Genomic DNA, 22,311 nt, shown 5'->3' on the forward strand with positions numbered 1-22,311 from the left:
ATACATTTATATATATATATATATATATATATATATATATATATATATATATATCTACACATATATATACACACACATACACACACACACACACACACACACACACATATATATATATATATATATATATATATATATATATATATATATACACACACACATACAGTGGATATAAAAAGTTTACACACCCCTGTTAAAATGCCAGGCTTTTGTGATATAAAAAAATGACACCACAATAAATCATTCCAAAACTTTTCCCACCTTTAATATGACCTATAACCTGTACAATTCAATTGAAAAAAAAATCTGTTAGGGGGGAAATATAAAAAATAAAATATGTACAATAAACTGGTTGCATAAGTGTGCACACCCTTAAACTAATACTTTGCTGAAGCACCTTTTGATTTAATTACAGCATTCAGTCATTTTGGGTAGGAGTCTATCAGCATGGCACATCTTGACCTGGCAATATCTGCCCACTCTTCCTTGCAAAAGCACTCCCAAATTTGTCAGATTGCGAGGGCATCTCTTGTGCACAGCCATCCTCATGTCACCCCACAGATGTTCTATTGGATTTAGGTCTGGGCTCTGGCTGGGCCATCCAAAACTTTAATTTTCTTTTGCTGAAGTCATTCTTTTGTTGATTTGGATGTATGCTTGGGGTCATTGTATGTTGAAAGGTGAAATTCCTTTTCATCTTCAGCTTTCTAACAGACAGCTGAAGGTTTTGGGCCAAAAGTGACTGGTATTTGGAGCTGTTCATAATTCCCTCCACCTTGACTAAAGCCCCAGTTCCAGCTGAAGAAAAGCAACCTCAAAGCATGATACTGCCACCACCATGCTTCACCATGGGGATGGTGTTCTTTTGGTGATGTGAAGTGTTGTTTTTGTGCCAAATGTACCTTTTGGAATTGTGGCCATAAAGTTCAACCTTGGTCTCATCAGACCATAACACATTTTCCCACATGCTTTTGGGAAACCTGATGTATTGTTTTGCAAATTTTAGCCAGGCCTGGATATTTTTCTGTGTAGGAAAAGGATTCCGTCTTGCAACCCTACCCCATAGCCCAGACATATGGAGAATATGGGAGACTGTTGTCACATGTACTACACAACTAGTACTTGCCAGAAATTCATGCAGCTCCTTCGGTGTTGCCGTAGGTCTCTTGGCAACCTCCCTGCCCAGTTTTCATCTCATCTTTTCATCAATTTTGGAGGGACGTCCAGTTCTTTGGAATGTCACTGCTGTCCCATATTTTCTCCACTTTTTGATGACTGTCTTCACTGTGTTCCATGGTATATCCAATGCTGTGGACATTTTTTTGTACCCTACTCCTGAATGATACCTTTCAACAAAGAGATCCCTTTGATGCTTTGTAAGCTCTCTGCGAACCATGGCTTTTGCTGTAGTAGGCAACTGAGTAAATGTCAGGAAAATCCTACTAGGACAGCTGAACTTTATTTGGGGTTAATCAGAGTCTCTTTAATTGATGACAGGTGTGTACCCAAGAAGACTGAATGCTGTAATTAAATCAAAAGGTGCTTCAACAAAGTAATAGTTTAAGGGTGTACACACTTATGTAACCAGCTTATTGTACTTTTTTTATTTTTTATATTTTTCCCCCTAACAGATTTGTTTTCCAATTGCAATGTACAGATTATAGGTCACATTAAAAGTGGGAAAAGTTTTGAAATGATTTATTGTGGTCTCATTTTTTTATATCACAAAAACCTGGCATTTTAACAAGGGTGTGTAAACTTTTTATATCCACTCTACATATACAGTAAGTAAGCCAGATGGAAGCCTTATTTACTGTGCTTGAATAACCATAATAATTCAAGGATATATAATCCGCGCCACCAAAAAGTCTTAAAAGTCAGGAGATGGAAGGGAGGGAAGTCAAGGATAAATGAAGATAGACAACACAGATGGAACGTTATGGTGAATACATAACTTCTTCATCTGATGTTGTTAAGCTTTACTTTATCCTTGACAGATGAGACCTAAAATCATGGGTGGACTCATGGAAGAATATTACTGAGCACCATCGACCCAAAGGATGATCTTCCCTTAGAGATCAAGTCCAGTCTGTAATGAGTAACAAAGGTATGGTGCGAAGCCCAAGTAACTGCTGCACATATATCATCCATTGAAGCTCTAGATTGGAAGACTGCTGAAATGGCTATAGACCTTGTAGAATGTGCTTTGATGGGCTTAGGCAAGGTTAATTTATTCTTATCATAGATGAATGAAATGCAGTCTTTGAACCACTTAGACAGAGTAATCTTGCTGACTGCTTTACCCAACTTTGTACTGGAAAACAAAACAAACAGTTGGCTTGATTCCCTTATGTCTTTTGTTCTGTGAAGGTAGAAGCGTAATTGTCTATGGATATCTAATAAATGCAAGGCATATTCTCCTTTGTTGGAATGATTTGGGAAGAAAACTGGTAAATTAATCGTCTGATGAATGTTAGCCTCTGATACTACTTTGGGTAGAAAGTAGGGGTTTGTTTGTAAAGAAACCCTATACTTATGGAAAATCAGATAATGAGATTCCAACTATAAGTCCTGGATCTCTGAACTCCTCCTGGTGGAAGTAATGGCTACCAAAAACAGCATCTTCCAAGATAAAAACTTTAGATCGCATTCTGCAGAGGGTTCAAAGGGGTAATGTATTACAGCTTGCAGTACTAGGTTCAGGTCCCAAGGAGGAGGAGTGGGATCTTTGAACAGGGTTTTAATAAAAGCATGCCTCTTAGGAATGATTTACAAATCCAATGACAGGCTAAAGAACATTCTTCTAAACTGTCAATAAATTTATTATTTTATTTATTTTACATTTGTTGACCGGGCTAGTCCAGGTGGATATATGTCCATTTTCAGTGGAGGCCCGGGGAGAAAAGCTCCACAAATTACAACATAAAACATAAAAGGTCAAGACAAAGACAATAACAGTATAATTTGGTACATAAGTTTTAACAATTATAGTACAAGCCTAAGATTATATATTTTATATTTCAGTAGGAAAAAGGAAAAATTTATCTAAGAATAGATGAATAAGACTAATACATTTGTATTAGAAATGGTGTAGTACAAATCTTTATAACATATTACAAAATTAGATACACCTAGTAATTTATGATAAGAGATACTAAGGTCTCACAAAAACCTAAGAAAGAAAAACACTAGAGATCAATATGGAGTATAGAAGAACAGCAAACAAGGATGGATTTCTAGTGTTATTTAACACATAGGTTGTGATACTATATTAAGGTGTTTGATCATTCCACAGTATATACTTATTTACATGAGAAAAAATCCTAAGGAAGGTTAAGCTCACTAAAAATTAGTGAGACAACACAAGATCATGATAGACTAGGAATCGTGGGAGTCTAGTTAATAGTTAGGTACTTAGTCTGGGTTAACACAGGGGCATAGCCAGTGTGATTTGAGGAAGGGTTTAAGCTTGCTTTTAAATAAGCTGACCGAGGATATTGAGGTTAGCTGGCTTGGGAGGATGTTCCAGGCTTTACCTACTGTATTGGAGAACAAGGTGTCACCAGCTAAGTTGTTGGATTTTGATATTTGTACAAGCAGGTTATTAGCTGAGCATAAGGTCTTGAGGTTATTATAGGGGATGACTAGGGATGTAAGTATGGGTGTATTTAGAGGTAAATACAGGATCTTATGGGCTACTATTAATTGATTGAAAAGTATTAAATTTGGCAGCTCTAACCATCCTAACTGATTCAGATTGATACAGTGATGAGTTCTATAGGAGGACCCAGCTGCAAATCTGGCAATATTGTTGTAGGAGGATGTAAGTTTACTCAGATTACTTCTACATATTTTGGTATAGATAGGGGAGGTATAGATAGGGGAGGCATAGAGCAAGGTAGAGATGAGGTGGGTACAAGCAATAGTAACCCTGGCTGGAGGTGTAAGAAAGGGTTTTATTCTATAGAGGGAACCTAGTTTCTTGTTTACTATTTTTATGGTGTTATTAATGTGAGGTTCAAAGGACAAGTTGTTATCTATTAGTACCCCGAGTAGTTTGGTGGTTGTTTCAGGAGATAGTATCGTTCCATCATTTGATGTAATAGTAAAGTTAAGTGGGGAGGTTCTGCGGGTGGGGGTAAATAGTAGCATTTTTGGTTTTTTGGGGTTAAGGATAAGACGTCTTTGTAGGAGCCAGTTTTCAACTGTACTAAAGGTCATTTGGGTTAGTGACTGAAGTTCTGATTGAGAAGCAGCAGCGCATATGAGTGTGGAGTCGTCAGCGTATTTTATACAGTCAGCTTGAGGAATTACAGAATGAAGGTCATTTGTAAAGATGGAGAAGAGTAATGGGCCTAATATAGATCCTTGTGGGACCCCTAGAGTGACTGGGACGTGGGAAGATAAAGTATTTTCCCATAGTACAGCCTGTTGCCTGTTATTGTAGGTATGATTGGAACCACTGTATAGTATGGTTGTCCAATGACAGGTTTTTGAGTGTGTCTATAAGGAGGTGGTAATTCACCATGTCAAATGCTTTGGACAGGTCAATAAAAACAGCTGAGGATAGAGTAGCAATATTACAATTGCTGTTAATATGGTTAGTGAAGGATAAGAGAGCAGAGGTGGTGCTATGAAATGGTCTAAAGCCATGTTGACAGGGTGCTAATAAATTGTGATCGAGTAGGTAGGTTAACAGTTGTATGTGTATACATTTCTCCATTATTTTTGCCAAAGGAGATAGAATAGCTATGGGCCTATAATTGGACAACTCTTTGGAGTTACCGCCCTTATGCAGGGGAATTATGTGAGAGACTTTCCAGATTAGGGGAATAGATCCTTCAGAAATAGTTCTGTTAATGAGGATGGATATGGGGTACGCTATGACTTTAGCAGCTTTTTGCAGGTATTCTCCAGGTAATTTATCAGCAGAGAGAGTAGTGGGTTTAAGTTTCTGTATGAGGTTACAGATAAGTGAAGTGGGCACTGCCTGAAAATGAAATTGATGAGAATTATTGGTAAAGGTTGTGGCAGAGCCTGGGTTGCTAGGGGATAGCTGGTTGGCTAGGGATTGTATGGTTTCAGTGAAAAAAGTATTAAATGGGTCAGCTATTTGGATGGGATTGTTGTGATCAGAGCCAGAGGGAGAGGGAGTACTTGAGCATCCAGGGTGTAGGAGGTTATTAAACCTCGCCAGAATTTTTTGGGATTATTTTGGTTGGTTTGTTGTAGTTGGTAGTAGTAGTAGTTTCTTTTATCGGCTAATATGGCTTTTTTTGCTTCATTTCTTAGCTGTCTGAATTGCAGGTGGTCTGAGGAGCTTTTTGTTGAGTGCCATTTGGCCCATTGTTTATTTTTTTGGAGGATTTTTTGTTTGGTCGTTTTGGTGAGCCATGGTGCCGGTTTGGCTCTAATTCTAAGTTTGCGTAATGGGGCATGGCTGTCTAAAATGGTTAGAAATTTAGAGTTAAAGTATTTCACTGCATTATCTATTGGGAGGTATTTCAGGGGTGACCAGTCACAGGTGACTAGTTCAGCTTGAAAGTGAGCAGGGTTAAAATTTTTGGTAGTGCGAATAGTTCTACAGATGGCAGAGTTTAGGATGACAGTTTTTGTTCTGATTAGGTAAGCAAGTGATCACTTATGTCCTCAGGGAGGGTGCCTGTTTTATAGTTTAGTTGGGGGGTATTAGTGAGTATCCAGTCAAGGGTACTAGTTTTGTTGTTAGTTTTATTGGTGCGGGTTGGGGATGTTATAGTTTGGGTAAAACCATATAAGTTGATATGAGTAGAAGGCTGCTCAGATATACAAGAGTTCCAGTTAATGTTAAAATCTCCAAGTATAATGGTTTCTTGGGGGTAGTTACTTGAGAGCCAGCTGAGGATAGCCTCTAATGTGTTGATGTTATTGCCTGGGGGAAGATAGACACATGATAGATATATGGCTTTGCTTTTGTTAAGCTGAACCTTAGTTAGAAGAATTTCTGCATTGTTGCAAAGTGGAGGTTTGGAGTCTAACAAGGTAACTTGTAATCCATTCTTATGAAGTATGGATACGCCTCCTCCTTTTTTAGTGTTACGGTCACGTCTTATGATATTATAGCCAGGGGGTAGAACTGCACTGTCTTGTATTGATGGATTAAGCCATGTTTCAGACAGACAGAGGATGTCAAAGGAATAAACATCAATAAGGGCATGCAGGTGAGCTATTTTGTTACTGATGCTACAAATATTAAGATGAGCTATCAGGAGAGAGTTGGGGGGCTTGGTAAGTGTCTGTGTGATTGAATTTGTTGGTGTATCAGGCTGTGTAGCTGTGATAGTGGTAGGACCTGGGTTAGGGTGTATATCACCATCTAACAGGGAGTGGACCTGAACTTTTAGGATGAGTTGTAGAAGTTTAAAAATTAGGTTCTTATTTTTTCTAGCTAGTGGGTTACATTGAGAGATGTGATGGAGTCTATGAAATATGGCTGCTGAGTACTTAGCTGAGCTGGGGAGGTTGCTAACACTATGAGTGGAGCTGGGGGTAAGGACAGAAGTGTGAGTGATGTGGGTATGCAGTCCTAGGAATCTATGGTGTTCGTAGAGAGTAAGTAGATAGGGAATGATAAATATAATTAGGAGTAGTAATAAAGGTAAGGGTTTACAGGATCCTTGAGCCATTTGTTTAGGTTAAGGTGGTTAAATGTAGGGATATTTGTGGATAGAGTGGTAGGGTAATGGATAAAGGTAAATGAGTGATGGTTCTTTAAGGGGGAGGAGATAGGGGTAAAGTGAGAATATAATAGCGGTAATAGCACTTTAAGGGGAGGAGTTAGAGGTTAGTCCTAATGCATAGGGGTGTGGCAGTTAGAGTATAAGTTTAGGACCACTAGGGGCGGGTGGAATTTGGGGGCAGGGTAGGGGAGCGGAGTGAGCCCGCAGGGCAAACGAAGCGGGATGAGCCACAGAAGAGTTCACCCTAGGAAAACAATCAGAGGAGCAGTAAGCAAAGGTAAGTAAAGCAGTAGAGGGTAAGGTGACACAATGCCTTGATAATAGAATATGCAGAGAGGGTTGGCAGTGAAGAATATTAGAAGGAAGAAAGAATAGAGTGGGAGTATTAGCTCTTCCAGAATATTAGAATCCAAGAGCCTGTAAGTTACTTAAAATTGGAGTCAGAATGGTGGTCTAAAGGAAACTATTGCCCTCTAGTGGACAAAAGCTGTATAGCAGAGGCAATATATACTGAGAAAATAGTGCAGGGCAGTAAGTATGCTATAGAGGATTGAAGAGGAAGAACAGTAAAAATACTTGTAGTCTAAGAAGGGGGAAGGGGTGACAGGTATGGCAGCAGATAGTAAAGGCTGCCGGCTGTCCTGGCTGGTGAAAGTAAACTTACAACCTAGGATATCTCACACTAATTGTCTTAAGACTTTGGTTTAAAGTACGTACTTTACTTATAATTAAATTCCCTTGGGGACTGTAGCAGAGGGGAGGAAAGGTTCAGTTCCTTAGTTAGGGGAAACCGCAGTGTGTTGAGGAGAATAGTTGTTTTCAGCACGCAGGGCAAGTTCTCCTTAATATGGGGAAACCAGGTTGAGCAGCTGGGAATATAAAGGGAAAAGAGAGACAGTGGTAAGACACACAGAGAGATAAAAAACAGACAGTTACACAGGCTTATTAAGTAGTAACTTGAGCATAGAACAGAGATTAACTTGCATAGTAAAACAGTCTTGACTGCACATATTACAATGTCTCTATCAGTGATAATATTCAAGCAAGACACTTATAAAAGCAATATAGTTCAGGAGCAATAAAGGTTAAACTCTTCTACGACTCAGTCAGATTACATTCAGCAAGACACTTGTTAAAAAGCCCATTTTCAGCGAAGACCTGGGGATAAAAGCTCCAACAATTAAAAATACTAGGCATAGTGAAATATATGACACATTACAGATGATACAGGACCAGAGATAAGAAGCTCTAATACAGACGCAATACTAAAATGATAATAAAACAATAAGAGAAATTTAAATGCAGTGAGACTAAATCTATAGAGTCACAATACTGAACAAGTAATAACAATAAGAGGATTTCCAGAATATAGGAAATACAAGTTTATTTATTATTTATTTATTTTACATTTGTTAACCGGGAGAGTCCGACTGGATACATGTCCATTTTCAGCGGAGGCCCGGGGAGAAAAGCTCCAGGTACATAACAGACATATGAACATTGTTAATGCAAAAAAGGAAGATAGTTGAGTTCTAAATACAATATAAAGATACATCACATCTTGGGAAAAAATAACAGCAGCATATAAAAAAATAGGTCAGTTACAAAGGCGGTAGCCTTGTTAAAAAGCGGTTAAGGATAGTGAGGTAAGGGAAGGGTAAATGATAGTGGTTAATCAGGTTTGGAACAGGGACATTGCCAGAGAGTATTGAGATGGGGTTTAAGCTTTTTTTTTGAATTGTAGGAGTGAAGGTTCTGAGGTGAGCATGGTCGGTAGGGAGTTCCACATTTTACCTACAAAGTTTGAGAATAGAGAATCCCCAGCAGAATTATTGGCTTTGGTAGTTTGAGCTAAGATCTTATTGAAGGAGCGTAAAAATTGCAGGTTAATATAGGGGTGAATGATGTTTTTCAGAGCTGGTGTTTTCTCTGGGTGATACAGTATCTGGGATTCAAATCACAGTGAGACTAAATATATATAAAAATATATTAAGAAACACAGCAACCCACTCAGTGACACTCGCTGGGTCCAATAAAGGCAGACAGTTCACCAGTTAACACACTGAAGTCATCTGGCTAAAAACAAAGTAGTTTATTCCAGTACAGACAACAAAATCACAGGTTCCAAAAGGAACTTCTTCAGAATAACTACTGTTTGACTGCTCTTCACATTTATACTCTCTAGTCACTAGTGGTTTAATTGACAAAGTAATTCAATGATCACTTCACTCACATTTAAAGGCATAGTCTAAAAACTGCACCAAGTGTAAAATACACACACTACATACTAAAACATTTACAGATAAAAACTGTGTACATAGAAATTAAGTAAAATAAACTTAAATTGAATTAACCATGTCACAGTAACAAACCGCTCCTTTTGAGAGCAGGGACACATGAAATGTATTCGTTTAAACCTGGTGGAGTACCAGCATCTAAATTCAGTTGCCACATTAATTCTTTATACTCAAGAGAATTCTCCCATTCCCCACCCCTTTCTGGAAGGCATACTTTTTCCAACACCCAAAACTTGAACTTATCTTGCTTGCAAGTTAAAGTATGTTTGTATAATGCATTTGTTTCTTTTTGCTTATTAATCTCATAGGAATGTTCATATATCCATTGTTTCAACTTTCTCTCTGTCTTCCCAATGTAGTATGATGGACACTGTGTGCAATACGCTATATATATACTACTCCTGTTGTATTACCTTACTCTACCAATGTTCTTAGATTGTCTCCAATGGATATACCTTCCTTGTTTTCTATATATGCACACGGGGCACAAGCCCCACATTTGTAAGTACCATATTTATTTTTCTCCAGATTTTGATCTATCACCCTTTCAAAAATATTTTTAAGTTTGGGCCCCTTTTATATCCAAATTTTAAGGTCTTAGCAAACATATCCAGTCTAGTGGGCATTCTGGAAAACAATTCCCAATATTTTATAATAGTTTCTTTGACCTTCTTAGTATCTGAGTGGTACTCTATAGTCATAAATAATTCCCCCTTATTACCGTATGTTCCATTTGTAGAACAAATTGTGGAACTGCTTGCGGCACATTGTTGTATCCCAAAAGGGGTACATATTTTTTTACCCTAATTAGTCAAAGTTTTCTCCTTAGTTACTTTAATTAAATTCAGTGCATAACCCCTATCTGTAAACAGTTGTACAATATAATTCAACTCCTTAATTAAATCCTCCATGTAAGTGGTCATGCGTGTGGCTCTCAAAATCTGCCCTTCTATTATGTTCTTTTTTTGCATAAGGGAATGCACACTCTGGAAATGGAGATATGAGTTGGAAATGTTTTCTTTATGATACAATGTGGATACATACTTCGTCATATGTCTATCATTTCTAATTTTACATCCAAGTAGTGTATCTCCTCTGTATCCGCATGGGTAAAGGAAAGGAAACTAGCGGTATTGTTAATATAAGTAATAAAAGTCACTACATTCTCCACAGGTCCCTTCCAAATGATAAAAATATTGTCCAGAAAATGAAAATAAGATCTAATGTCTGAATACATGGTTGTATTAAAAACAAAATTTGTTTCCCAATACAACAGAACAATATTGGCATATGCAGTGGCACAAGATGCCCCCATAGCTACCCCGTCTATTTGCCTACAGTATTCTTCATGTAAAAAATGTAATTGTTTTTAAGTACTGTTTCCATGTTTTCTATAATTATTCTGAAATCTTGGTGAGATAGAAAATCAAAATCTACGAAAACCTCCTCAAACCAACACATACCAGTATCGTGGGGAATCACACTAAACAGGTCTTTAATATCCACTGTTATAAATACATGGTTGTCACAGTATTATATTTCCTCCATCTTTTTTAAGAAATCCCATGAATCTATAAGTATGTGCTGATCTAATCCGTAAAAAGGTTTGAGCTTAGTATCAACATATATAGCTAAAGGTTGAGTTTTTGAACCTGCTAAAGAGACTATTGGATGTAAGGGTGGGTCACTAGGATCCTTATGGACCTTAGGTATTCCAAAAATACCAAGAATTACTGGCTTGGTATTGTCCAACATCCCCTGTAATACACTGTCCTCTAAACATAAATCAATGTTTCTGTATGCTAAGCTTGTCTCATTTTTTGATACTGGTACATACCTCCCTTCACCATGTAGTATTTCATTCATTTTGCTTACATACATCCAATGTCCCATGATTATGACCCCACCCCCTTTGTCAGGTTTATGATTCTTATCGGATTGTTACCTCTAAGTTCCTGTAATAAAAGTATCTCAGCTTGTGTTAAATTGTAATGGGACTCCCTGCCCTTTTGATGATGTTCTCATATTTCTTTTTCTACCAGGGCCTCAAAATTATTCAAAATAGGGTATATGGGGGGGGATTTATAATACTCATTTTCCTGATCCTGTTAGTCTCAACTGGGCCATGATCACCAAACATGTTTTTCAAATTCAAGTTCCTAACAAACATCTTGACGTCCAGAATAGTATTTCCTATAGCAGCCTTCCTTGTAAGAACAAAGGTAAATCTTTTTTGGAAAAGTAAGAAATGTGTGTTGGTGATATTAATGTCACTATAATTAAATATATGTAAATTGTCTTTAGTAAAAATAATACAATTATTATCCCCACCACAAGAAACTAGTGCCAATCTAGTTTTAAGTTGGTGGGAACTGTCCTGTTTAAAAACGTTGGATGGATTTAAATATGTTTCTATGTATAGACGTTATATAGATGATTTATTTTTTATTTGGAATTGGTCCACTGAGCAATTAAATACTTTCTTGGATGATATTAATGTTAATGGAAGTGGTCTGAGATTTGAGCTGAATAGTGCAGATTTAAATGTACATTTTTTGGATCTCAGTATCACCATGGACATTAAGAGTAGAACTTTTGCTAGTACAGTGGACAGAAAAGACACTTATAGCAACAATTTTTTACACTTTCACAACAAGCATTCATTATTTATGAAATTCAACAAGGTTCGTAGGCAAATTATACGTCTAAGTAGACTTATTTCCAATGATTCAATTTTTATTGTTGAAAAAGACAAACTTATATCTATGTTTAACCAACCAAAAAGTGCACTATCAGTATCTAGTATTACATCTATGTTTATTAACAAAGGATATTCGAAAGAAAAATTGTATTCTATTAAAGATGAAGTTGTTAAAGCTAGAACAGACAGGTTTCTACACATTTTAACAAGTGGTTTCACCCCCAAACAAAATGAATCCAAAGATAACACACGGTTGGATTGTACTTTTTCTGTACCTATTTGTGTTGACTTGCAAGCAGTCAAACAAGTTATTATAAACAACTGGAAAGTTATTTTAGGTAATAGTGATCTAGCTAGGGTTCTAGGAGTTCACCCTACTTTTGTTTACAAAAAAGTAGCTAATATTAAATCTATTCTTGAGATAGGTGGGCCATTGGTTTCTTACAAGTCCTGTGACCCATGGGGGACCTATCCATGTTATAAATGCAAACAATGTAGGTTTATAGATTCATCCAAAAGTATTTATTTTACACACATCCAAATGACGGTTCACAGTAAGGGTAGATTCAATTGTAAAAGTTTTGGTATAGTCTACTTGGCTTCCTGTACCACCTGTAGTAGTTGTTATGTTGGAAAAACCACTAGGGCATTGTATAACAGGATTTATGAACATCATTTGGCAATAAAGAAAAAAGATTTTAATAATGCTTTAGCCAAACATGCTGAAGAATGCACATATTTCAAGAAATGTATTTTCTTTGTACTAGAGTTTGTTAATCAGGCACCATATGTTACTGATTTTAACACTGCTTTAGAAATCAAAGAATTGAAATGGCAAGTGTTTTTAAATGCAAAAAGACCTCCTGGGTTAAATGGTACACTGAATATTAAGTGCCTTTTAAAAGATAGATGTTATTATGAATTATGTGCCAACAAAAATTTTCTGTTGATATTCCTTTAATATTTTAATTTATTGACATTCAATTTGTACATTCACTGTTTGATTGGATAATTAATTTATTGATTGTATTTAAATGAGTTTCTGTAAGGTTGGTCATTTATTCTGATGAGGTTCTATGCATTAAATCGAATGAAAGCGCTAAACATAACTTTCAGTGTCAGAAGGCTTTTTTAGCCCTGACTTCACGTTTTTTTGTTTCTAAATGCTGCAGTCTTTCTGTAAATGGTGGGGGCCAAGACAATAAATGCATGTTGTTGTTTGTCTTTCGCCTTTTTCCCGGTAAGGGGTCGCCACAGCGGAACTCCGGTCCGCTAATGATTGACAGTAGATTTTTACGAAATGCCAAGGTGCCAGCTCGACGCCCAACCCTCAATGAAGGCATGCCCATTTACACACGTATGTCTTTCGAACGCTACCCAACTGTGGGGAGGACATGCAGACTCCACAGAGAAGGCACTCCCAAGCCAAGCCGAGAATCAAACGGGAGAACCTCTTGCTGTGAGGTAACAATGCTACCGCGGTACCACCGTGGCATCCCAAGACAATAAACACATAAAGAGTGAAAATCTAATAAGGGAATTTTATGCCCACACTTCTGGCATTTTTTTAAACCAGAGAGGCCCTTACCCTTCTCAGCCATGTCAAAACGAGTAAAGAGGCAAAAAAAAAAAAATAACCACTGATAAAATATCACACTACAAAGAAAAGGAAGGTGAGAGTCGAAAGAATGCTATTTTTAATATATTTTTATATAGTTAAGTGAAAGAAAGGGGGATGGGACTAAAGAAAGGGGAACAGGGACTATCAGCAATGATAGTAGTAGAAGTACACAAGCATGTACAGGGATAGGAAAAAACTATGAAACAGAGAGGGAGGGAACTATCAGCAATGAAAGTGGGAAATACACAAAAGTGTAAAGGGACAATGTATCAATGATGATACCTGAAAAATTCACTAAGTGTAAAAGGAAAGATTAAAGGGAAAAAGAAGCAAAAACTGTAAAAATAGGACAAAAAAATTACCTAAACCCACTAATGCTCAAGAGTAGTAGCTAGATGCAACTGTTTTCAGAAAACGGCAAACAAGATCTGAGGTAATTGAGAAAGAGGGATTCTGGGTAGAGTTGAAGCTCAAGAGTTTTTGGCAGGCGCAAGCTGTAGTAATGGCTGAGTCAGTTCCGATATCAGAACCAAACCCATCTGTCAAGGATAGAATGAAGATTGACAACATCAGATCAAATAATATACAAAATGCATTTTAGCATAGTCTTTAAGGCATACCTGACCCTCAGTAGTAGTTAATCTCTTTTTGGATTTCTCATCCTCTTTCCGGGTTGTAGATGCTTTCTGCTTTTCTTTTATTTTTTCTTGCTTCTGAAGTTCCTCTAAATAGGCATCATAGATTTCCCACTGAAAAATGAAACACAAAGATGAAATAAAATAAATCATTATCTTACCCTCCCTTACTGAATTCTTAATCATTTATCTTCAGATCTTGGGTCTAAAATTTTTGCCTCATATTTTCAGGCTGTTTCTCATAAAATTTGTTGCTTTCTGGCAAATCACTGAGGATTGACATCACTAAATAACGGCATACATTTGAGTTTCAGACTTCATATCCTTCAAAAACGCATGCTAACAGAAATCCTGTTATTCTAACAACTTTCTAAGTTTATAAGAGCAATATTTAAAATCTGTCCCTATTTTTGGGCCTTTGTCCACTTTTCTTTGCCCTAAGACTTTGGGGAGGTATGGAGATTACCAACATGACAGAAAGATGATGCACCCAGCTAATGAGGTCATGGGAGTCTTCCCTGCAAACCAGTTTTCAGAATGACTCAGATTTTAAGAACAAAGTGTTCCACAAAGAAACTGTGTGTATGCTGTACAAATAACAAAGATAGATACATGGTGAATCTCTACTAAAAAAGGGTCACTGTTCTACTATATGTGGCAGAAGACTAAGGTTTAGATGTTAAAGAATAGTAATTGTAAATAGCATTAATAAGTTCCAGTGCATAACTATAGTGTAAAAAATATATACAAAAAAAAGGTTAGTAGTTATGAAAGTGTTCCACAGTCCAGAAGGAAATGTACCCAACTAAAAACATGATTTGACCACAACATAAAAAGGATGAAGAAAAAGTTTAAATCTATTCTACTGTGCTATTTAGTCCTACCAGTCTAGAAGACTGCACTTCATATACAATATGGACAGTAAGTGCTTTTCCCAATCTGAAAATTAATGGAATAGGAGGAAGGATACCAACAAGGAGGAAATTCATGTGTGCTGAGCACTGGTTTATCCTTCTGAAGGGCTATTACAGAAGGTATGCATTCACTATAGAGAAACCAGAGATGTAGCATCCAGAAGTATCTGACCATAACTAATCAAATTTTCATGTAAGAGAGTTACATCAGTGCTAACTAAAGGTTTTAAAGCATTGTGGATTGGCAGACTGAGGATTGCATTCATGGTCTCCCAATGCAAAAAGATTTTTAGCTGGCTGTATGCTGCAAAAATGCTCCTGATTAAATGCTTCAAAAAGGTCTGCTTTTTTAATTTCTCTACGTATTTTGGGTTTCTAACACCATGAAGGGAATGGACCCCATTCCTAAGTCAGAGTATGATTAAAGATCATGAAATTAGTATTGTTTCATTCTCTGATGTTAGCCAAAAGTGCTCTTCACAGTACCTACAACATGCCCAGAAATGACTCTTTCTACAATTCATACAGAGTTACATGTATCAGTAGCATATCTAAATAGAACTGTAAATTATTTTAACAAGACCCAGTGCTCCTGCTACTACTGGAACTGTCTGGGTATTCTTCCACATTGCCCTTGTTTTTACCTGCAATCCTAGCATTTTATAACTTTGAGTCTCTCTGTACATAAGACACTGCAATCACTGCTTTTATCTTCTTTTCATGGACTACTATATCTATTTTCTCACATCTACTTTTTGAACTGTTGGTAATGGGTGATCCCATGTGATATAAACGTCATCATTTCCTATAATAACAAAAAAGAATGGTACCAACAGCAGATCAGACTATTGTTAAAACTGAAATGCTTTACTTGTTAGCGCTTTCATGCAGAAGAATCTCAGCACTTCTTCAGACAAGTTAACAAGCATTGAACATCAAACATTTATACATCACTTAATGATCAAACAATTAATCGAAATTGCCAGTTAGCAATTAACTAATAATTGTATACCAAAATTTAAAAGAACCAGATTACAACTATTTTAACTATAAATATTATATTGAAATGTGTAAATACTATAAATCCATTCAACGATAAAATATTCTATATGTATTATCGTATTTTTCTTATTATATTAAAACAGTAATAATAATCATTCAACTTATAAAAACCTTTGGAACAACCTAGTTTGTTTGGCACCTATCTAATAAGGGCTTTCAATTTTAAAAGACATTTTATCGAACAAGTCTCATTTAGACCAGGAAATACATGAGCATTGGTTTTGAGCTGCCATAGCAACTCCTGTTCTTCTAGTATCAAATGCCAAGGGCCACCTCTCGGATTCTTATTTACTTTTTGAACAACAGTGAACAGAAATTTATGATTTTTATTTTCCATAATGTGTTTAGCAAGAGCATTCATGACTATGTTTTTGGAAATAGCATATAAATGCTCATAGATACGTTGTTTAAGCTGGCGTTCAGATTTTCCGAAATAGAACGCGTAACAAATTTGACAAACAGCAAGATAGACCACTCCTTCACTCTGACAATTATATTTCTCATTAATGAAATATTTAACCCCTCTTACATAAAATGTGGATCCTGTTTGAATATGTTTGCAATAATTACAGTGTCCACATTTATACATCCCTTTATTAGGTTTATATTGTTTAGTTGGACGTTCTAAAAGTGTTTTTAAAGATGGTGCTTTTTTAAAAACAACTAAAGGTTTCGTACCTAGAACTCCGTGAAATTGTGGATCTTGTAAAATTAAGTCCCAGTTAATGTTTAAAATGCTCCTAAATTCTACTGCAAGTTCATTAAATTCAGTTAACAAACTTGAGCTGTAATTAATGGAACTACTGAGCACTGGGTGAATTATTGTATTCCCATTCATGTTACCTAAATCAATTGGCAGTGAGTTTTCATTATTTTTCCTTAAAAGAGGTCCCAAAGGACCACTTTGTCTCTTCAATTCAACTTCTTTTACCAGATTGTGAATCAGTCTACTAGGATAACCTCTATTTAAAAACATTTCTTTAAGGGTAAAACATTCCTTTTCAAATAGATCATCCTCTGAACACATACGTGAGGCACGTACTAACTGACCTTTTACTACACCTCTTTTTTGAAAATAGGGGTGATTACTGGAAAAATGTAAAAGGGAGTTACTGTACAGGGGTTTCCTGTAAATACAAGTTGAAAAGCGTTCTCGTGGTATATCCTTACAAATAAGTATGTCTAAGAAATTAATGGATGATTCATCAAAGACATAGGTAAACTTTAAAAAAGATGTAAAGGAATTCATTACTTTCATTAATTCATCTACCTGTTCTTCGTTCCCTTTGATTATCATAAAACGTATGTGCCATACGACTAAATGTTGAAATAAGACATGCATAAACAAAAAAGAGCATTCCCAGAACGCCATAACGGAGTTGGCGAAGGTGCCCCCACATGGGGAGCCCATCGCAACTCCTGTTTGTTGTAAGTAAATGGTGTTCTTGAACATAAAATAATTATTGCTCAACACTAAATCCAGTAAACTAATAAGTAAATCGATGTCCTTGCCAGGATACTGTTTGAGTAAAAGAAACTCCCTAACACACTCAAGGCCGATGCTTTGTGGAATTACTGTATATAGATTACTAACATCGGCTGTAAGAAATTTGTAATTGGCATCAAAAGGAATAGTGTTTAGGTTTTTCAACACATGCCAAGAATCTATGCAAATTTGCGGTTCTGTTTTCAAAATTTCTTTTAATTTATTATCGACCCATTTAGCACATGCATAGGTGATTGATTGCCTGCCATCAATTATAGGTCTAAAGAGTGGGTTACTGACTCCCTTATGTAACTTTAGGACCCCAAACATCACTGGAATAAGAGGCGCTGGCATGGACAAGTAATGATACAAGTCCAAAGAAATGCTTCCTTCAATAAATAAATCGCTCAAAGTGTTCCTGATTTTTTGGCAGGATTGGTTAAGCTCATTTCTAGAAATCATTCTATAATTATCTAGTGACAACATTAACCTAATCTTACTATCGTAATCATCTTCATACATGAGGACAGCGCCACCGCCCTTATCTGGCTTCATGACTCATATTTGATGACTTTTAATTAATGATATCAAATCCATTGCTGTTGTATCTAAATCAGTGCTTCGGTAATTTTGATTATACAAACCTCTCAAATGTATCTCAGATATTTTCTCAAACAAAACTAAACTATTATTGAGAGGTGGATTATAGGTACTAGCAACACGTTCTTCAGTTAGAATACTATTACAATCCTTAAACAGTATATTAAAGTTCAATTTGCGTGTGTATAACTTTAAATCACATAGCACACGTCCAATGTTTAACTTTTTTGGTAAAACAAAGTTAAAGCCTTTTGCAAGCAAATCAATGAACTCTAATGGAGGTACAAAAGTAGTATAATGGTATACTTTAAAGTCCTTGCTAGTGTTGTAAAAGATAGTTGGTTTATCATCAAAACTATCTAATACTACTTCCTGCGTCGGTTGTATGATTTCTTGTTCTGGGTTTTCTTCCCCCAATTCGAGTTCCTCTTCTTGCGATTGGGGTACTGTTATTGAAAACCCGAATAAGACATAACTTGGCCATTCCCGTCGTTCCTTTGGTTTTGAATCCGTTCACTATGTCGGATTTGAGATATTCCGTTTCCGTTAGATGGTTGTTGCTCACCCAACAGGTGCGGAAACTGGTCAAAATCGTCATCAGACGCTGTATCCACATCATTATTGTTAATTACACCATTAATTGGTCTACCCTGAAAGGGAAATACCATTAAATTTGTGATAGGTGGATCAGGATATGCTCTTTGCTTGTCATACGCCAGTTTATCCCTAGCAAACTTGCGCTTCTTTGTTTCATTGATCTTATTTAATAAAAAATTGATGCTAATAAAAATCCTTCCGTAATCGTATTCATAACGGTGAAAGTCACCGTCATCTTTAATTTCCTTTTCTAAGATCTCAAGTTCCAATTTGAGATCTAACATTTGTGTATTATAGGCACTGATGAGAAGCTCCAGGAAATTGAGTCCTTGTTGGTCAAAAAATTGTATAAGTTGTTTATAAAAAGCAGAATCCTTTATAACGCCAGATGGATATTTCCATTGTCTTAACCCCTTCGGTACGATACTGTGCTTAATACATTCACGGAAATAAGAAATCTCAGCTTGCAATTTCTTATATTTTAACAAGGCAATGCCAAATTGTTTTAACTTAGAGACAATGTTAGCGTTAGTGGTTTGATTTCCCTGGTCAGCCACATTGACGTTAGAGCTATCCTGAAACATATTGTTCGATGCTTAATGAATTCATGTAATTGAGGCAAGGCATTTCCTATAATACTTTGTGGCTCATGTTTCCAATGCTTCTCATCTACTTCAATATTGTAATGTTTACGCAATATCCACTGCAACAGTCTAGCCACATTATTATGTCTTTCAGTATACAAGCCCTCAGCCATTAGTGTATCACACCCAGCAACAAATATGTGTGACTGTTTCCAGTTCTGTTTTACAGAACCTGCATTTGTCTGTGGACTTTGTAAACCAATGTATACTTAATCCACTATCCCGGGCTGCCAATATTAACCTTTCATCTTTTGGTTTAAATTTCATCTCTCCTTAAATATTCTTTGTCAGATCCTGATCAACATGAGTTTGTTCCAGGAGTTTTCTGTACTTGCAACTATATTCATACCTTTTCCACATTCCTTGCTTTCTCATCTGATCCTTCTACTTATATTCTTTCTTTTGTTTATTTTGGCACATTCAGTTGCTGCCTGATTTTTATCTTCTTCTGGTTTGGTTTCCATTCCCACTTGACACCGATATGTTTCTGCTAAATCAGGCAAAGAGGACATCTTAAGATTTATTCTCGTCATGTTTCAAAACTTTCACTATGTTTGTATCTGATAAGGTCAGCAAATATGTTTGCAATCCTATGACTGCAGATCTATACCTGTAATCAGTTTTGAAGAGGGCCATATCTCCTTCAGAAAAAGGAACATATAATTTTGGTATACACTGTTTTTATATACCATTTGGTAAGCGTGAAACATTTTTCTTGTTTTCCAGTCCAACTGATCCAATACCTTTTGGTGCCAGTAAATCACCCCAAAACTGTAAGTTAGAACAGGAAGAGCAAATTGATTTATAGCTTGGTCTTTGTTTCTAGATGTCAGGGCTGTTTTTAGTACAAATTTTAGTTTTTTTAAAAACTCTATTACTGAGTTTTGTTCGCATTTATTCATGTTTTATTGTCGATCCTTCATCAATTCCCAAATATTTATACAATCCCTCCTGCTCAAGTTCCTTTATATCACATTTCTGTCCCAGACTGATATTTTCTTAGGGCTGATGCTTTCCTGCTTTAAATGTTGCTTTTGCACATTTATCAAGACCAAATGACATTCTTATATCATCAGAGAAAGTTTTGACCACTTCCAGTTGTGCTCTCAGCTCCTCTTCTGATAAACTATACAGTTTCAAATCATCCACAAAAAGAAGATAAGAAGTTTGTTATTTTCTGGGAGCCAAACTGTAACCATGACCTAATCTGTTAAGTAGACAGTTTAATGTGTTAAGGGCAAGACAAAAGAGCAGTGGTAACAGTCACCCTGGAATATATCCCTTTAAATTTTTATCCCTGTAATAATAATTTGTCCTTTATCATGGCTTAGCTGCAAAGTGGTTTGCCACTGTTTCATGGTCACTGTAATGCAATTTATTGCATTGTAATTTATTTCCTGAATACTCTAAACTCCCTTGCTCCCTCTAGGAAGATTATAATAACATCAAATTATGCTCCCTGGTTTTCCAAGGAAACTAGGTCCCTTATGCAAAAAAGACATAGTGGTTGGAAAGCCTGGACCAAAACAAAATAACTACCCCTGCTACACAAATACAGACAACTAAGGAATCTTGCTAAGAAACAATCTAATAAAGACAAAAAGTCCTACTATAACTCTGCTCAGCTCAATAGCAAATCCAACACTTGGAGGTTTTGGTCTTCTCTTAACAAAATTCTTTCTCCAGGCTGTCCCTCCAGCCACTCCCCTTACCCAAATACACCCCCTCAGGAAATCACTACCCTCCTCAATAAACACTTTGTTGACACCATCCAAAAACTCATAACCTCCGACTCTAGCACAACTTCTCTGCCAACCCTTCCTAACCCTCCAAACAAAAATCTCTTCTCCTTTAACCCTGTTCCTACTTCCTACATCAAATATTTTCTTCTAAAGCTCAAACCCTGCTCTCCCTCCACTGACAGTCTACCTCCTACCTTCCTCAAACGTGCTGAATCCACTGTCTATCCTGTATCTATTCTAATCAATAGATCAATTCAAGAATACACCATTCCTACCCTATGGAAATCTTTCTTCACTATTCCCCTGCATAAAGGGGGAAACCCCACAGACCCAGTTAACTACCGACCCATCACCATCCTATCCCCCTCTCTAAGATATTTGAAAAATGCTTTCACTCACAGCTTCTTAACCACCTCCTCCAGCACAACCTTCTCACTCCCACTCAGCACTGTTTCCATCCTAACCACAGCACAGCTACTGCCCTCCTATCCTTCACTCATACCATCGCCGAGGCCCACAATAACAATAAACTCATATCCTGTCTCTTCCTAGTCCTTTCCAAAGCTTTTGATAGTCTCTCATCCTTTACTGCTATCTAAACTTGCTAATCTCAACCTATCTTCCACCTCCCTTGCCTGGTTCTCTAGTTACCTGTCCTGCAGGCAGCAATCTGTTAAATGTCTCTCATCCTTTTGTCCATTCATTCCTGTCCCAACCAGAGTACCTCAAGGTTCCATCTTCAAAAACTTTTAGTTATGTACTCACCATAACTTCAGATGTTTGGGATCCATCTCGCCTACATTCTGACTGATGGGTTCGGAGCCGATCCCTCGGCTCCGACTCGGCACGCTTATGCCAAAGAGCGAAGTCTCTTATTGGCTGAGCTTACTATATCCCAGGATGCACCACTACCAGTCCCCCAGATCTAGTTTGTCCGCATACATGCACACACGCATGCACTGCTTATATAACATCGACAGATGATACAAGATAAAAACAGTAGAACTCAAACCGTTCAATCTCTTCTGATCTCCAAGGTAGGGGGAAGGAGGGTGGGTATTAGGAATGTAGGCGAGATGGATCCCAAACATCTGAAGTTATGGTGAGTACATAACTAAAAGATGTTATGTGATCCTATCTCGCTACATTCTGACTGATGGGACAGCGTCCCTAGCACCTAAATCCTGGGTGGCTCACTGGAAAACACTCCTGAGTACCGTGGAACCAAATGATGCTCGCCCTTTAGATGCCACATCCAATTTATAGTGGGAAATGAAAGTGTGCGGGTTGGAC

The 22,311-nt window shown here is 36.9% G+C and overlaps 1 protein-coding gene across 1 annotated transcript in view; it reads right to left on the reverse strand.

The window, feature by feature from the left end:
- DNAI1 (dynein axonemal intermediate chain 1) overlaps nucleotides 1-22,311 on the reverse strand; it is a 2,249,827-nt gene that overhangs the window by 1,036,456 nt on the left and 1,191,060 nt on the right. The window contains exon 9 of the mRNA XM_044077834.1: nucleotides 13,959-14,087. Coding sequence (XP_043933769.1) covers nucleotides 13,959-14,087 — 129 coding nt within the window. The remainder of the gene's footprint in view (nucleotides 1-13,958; nucleotides 14,088-22,311) is intronic.

Source organism: Protopterus annectens, chromosome 1.part1 (assembly GCF_019279795.1).
Source record: "Protopterus annectens isolate FY-2018-M chromosome 1.part1, PAN1.0, whole genome shotgun sequence".
In the NCBI taxonomy this organism is placed as follows: Eukaryota; Metazoa; Chordata; order Ceratodontiformes; family Protopteridae; genus Protopterus; species Protopterus annectens.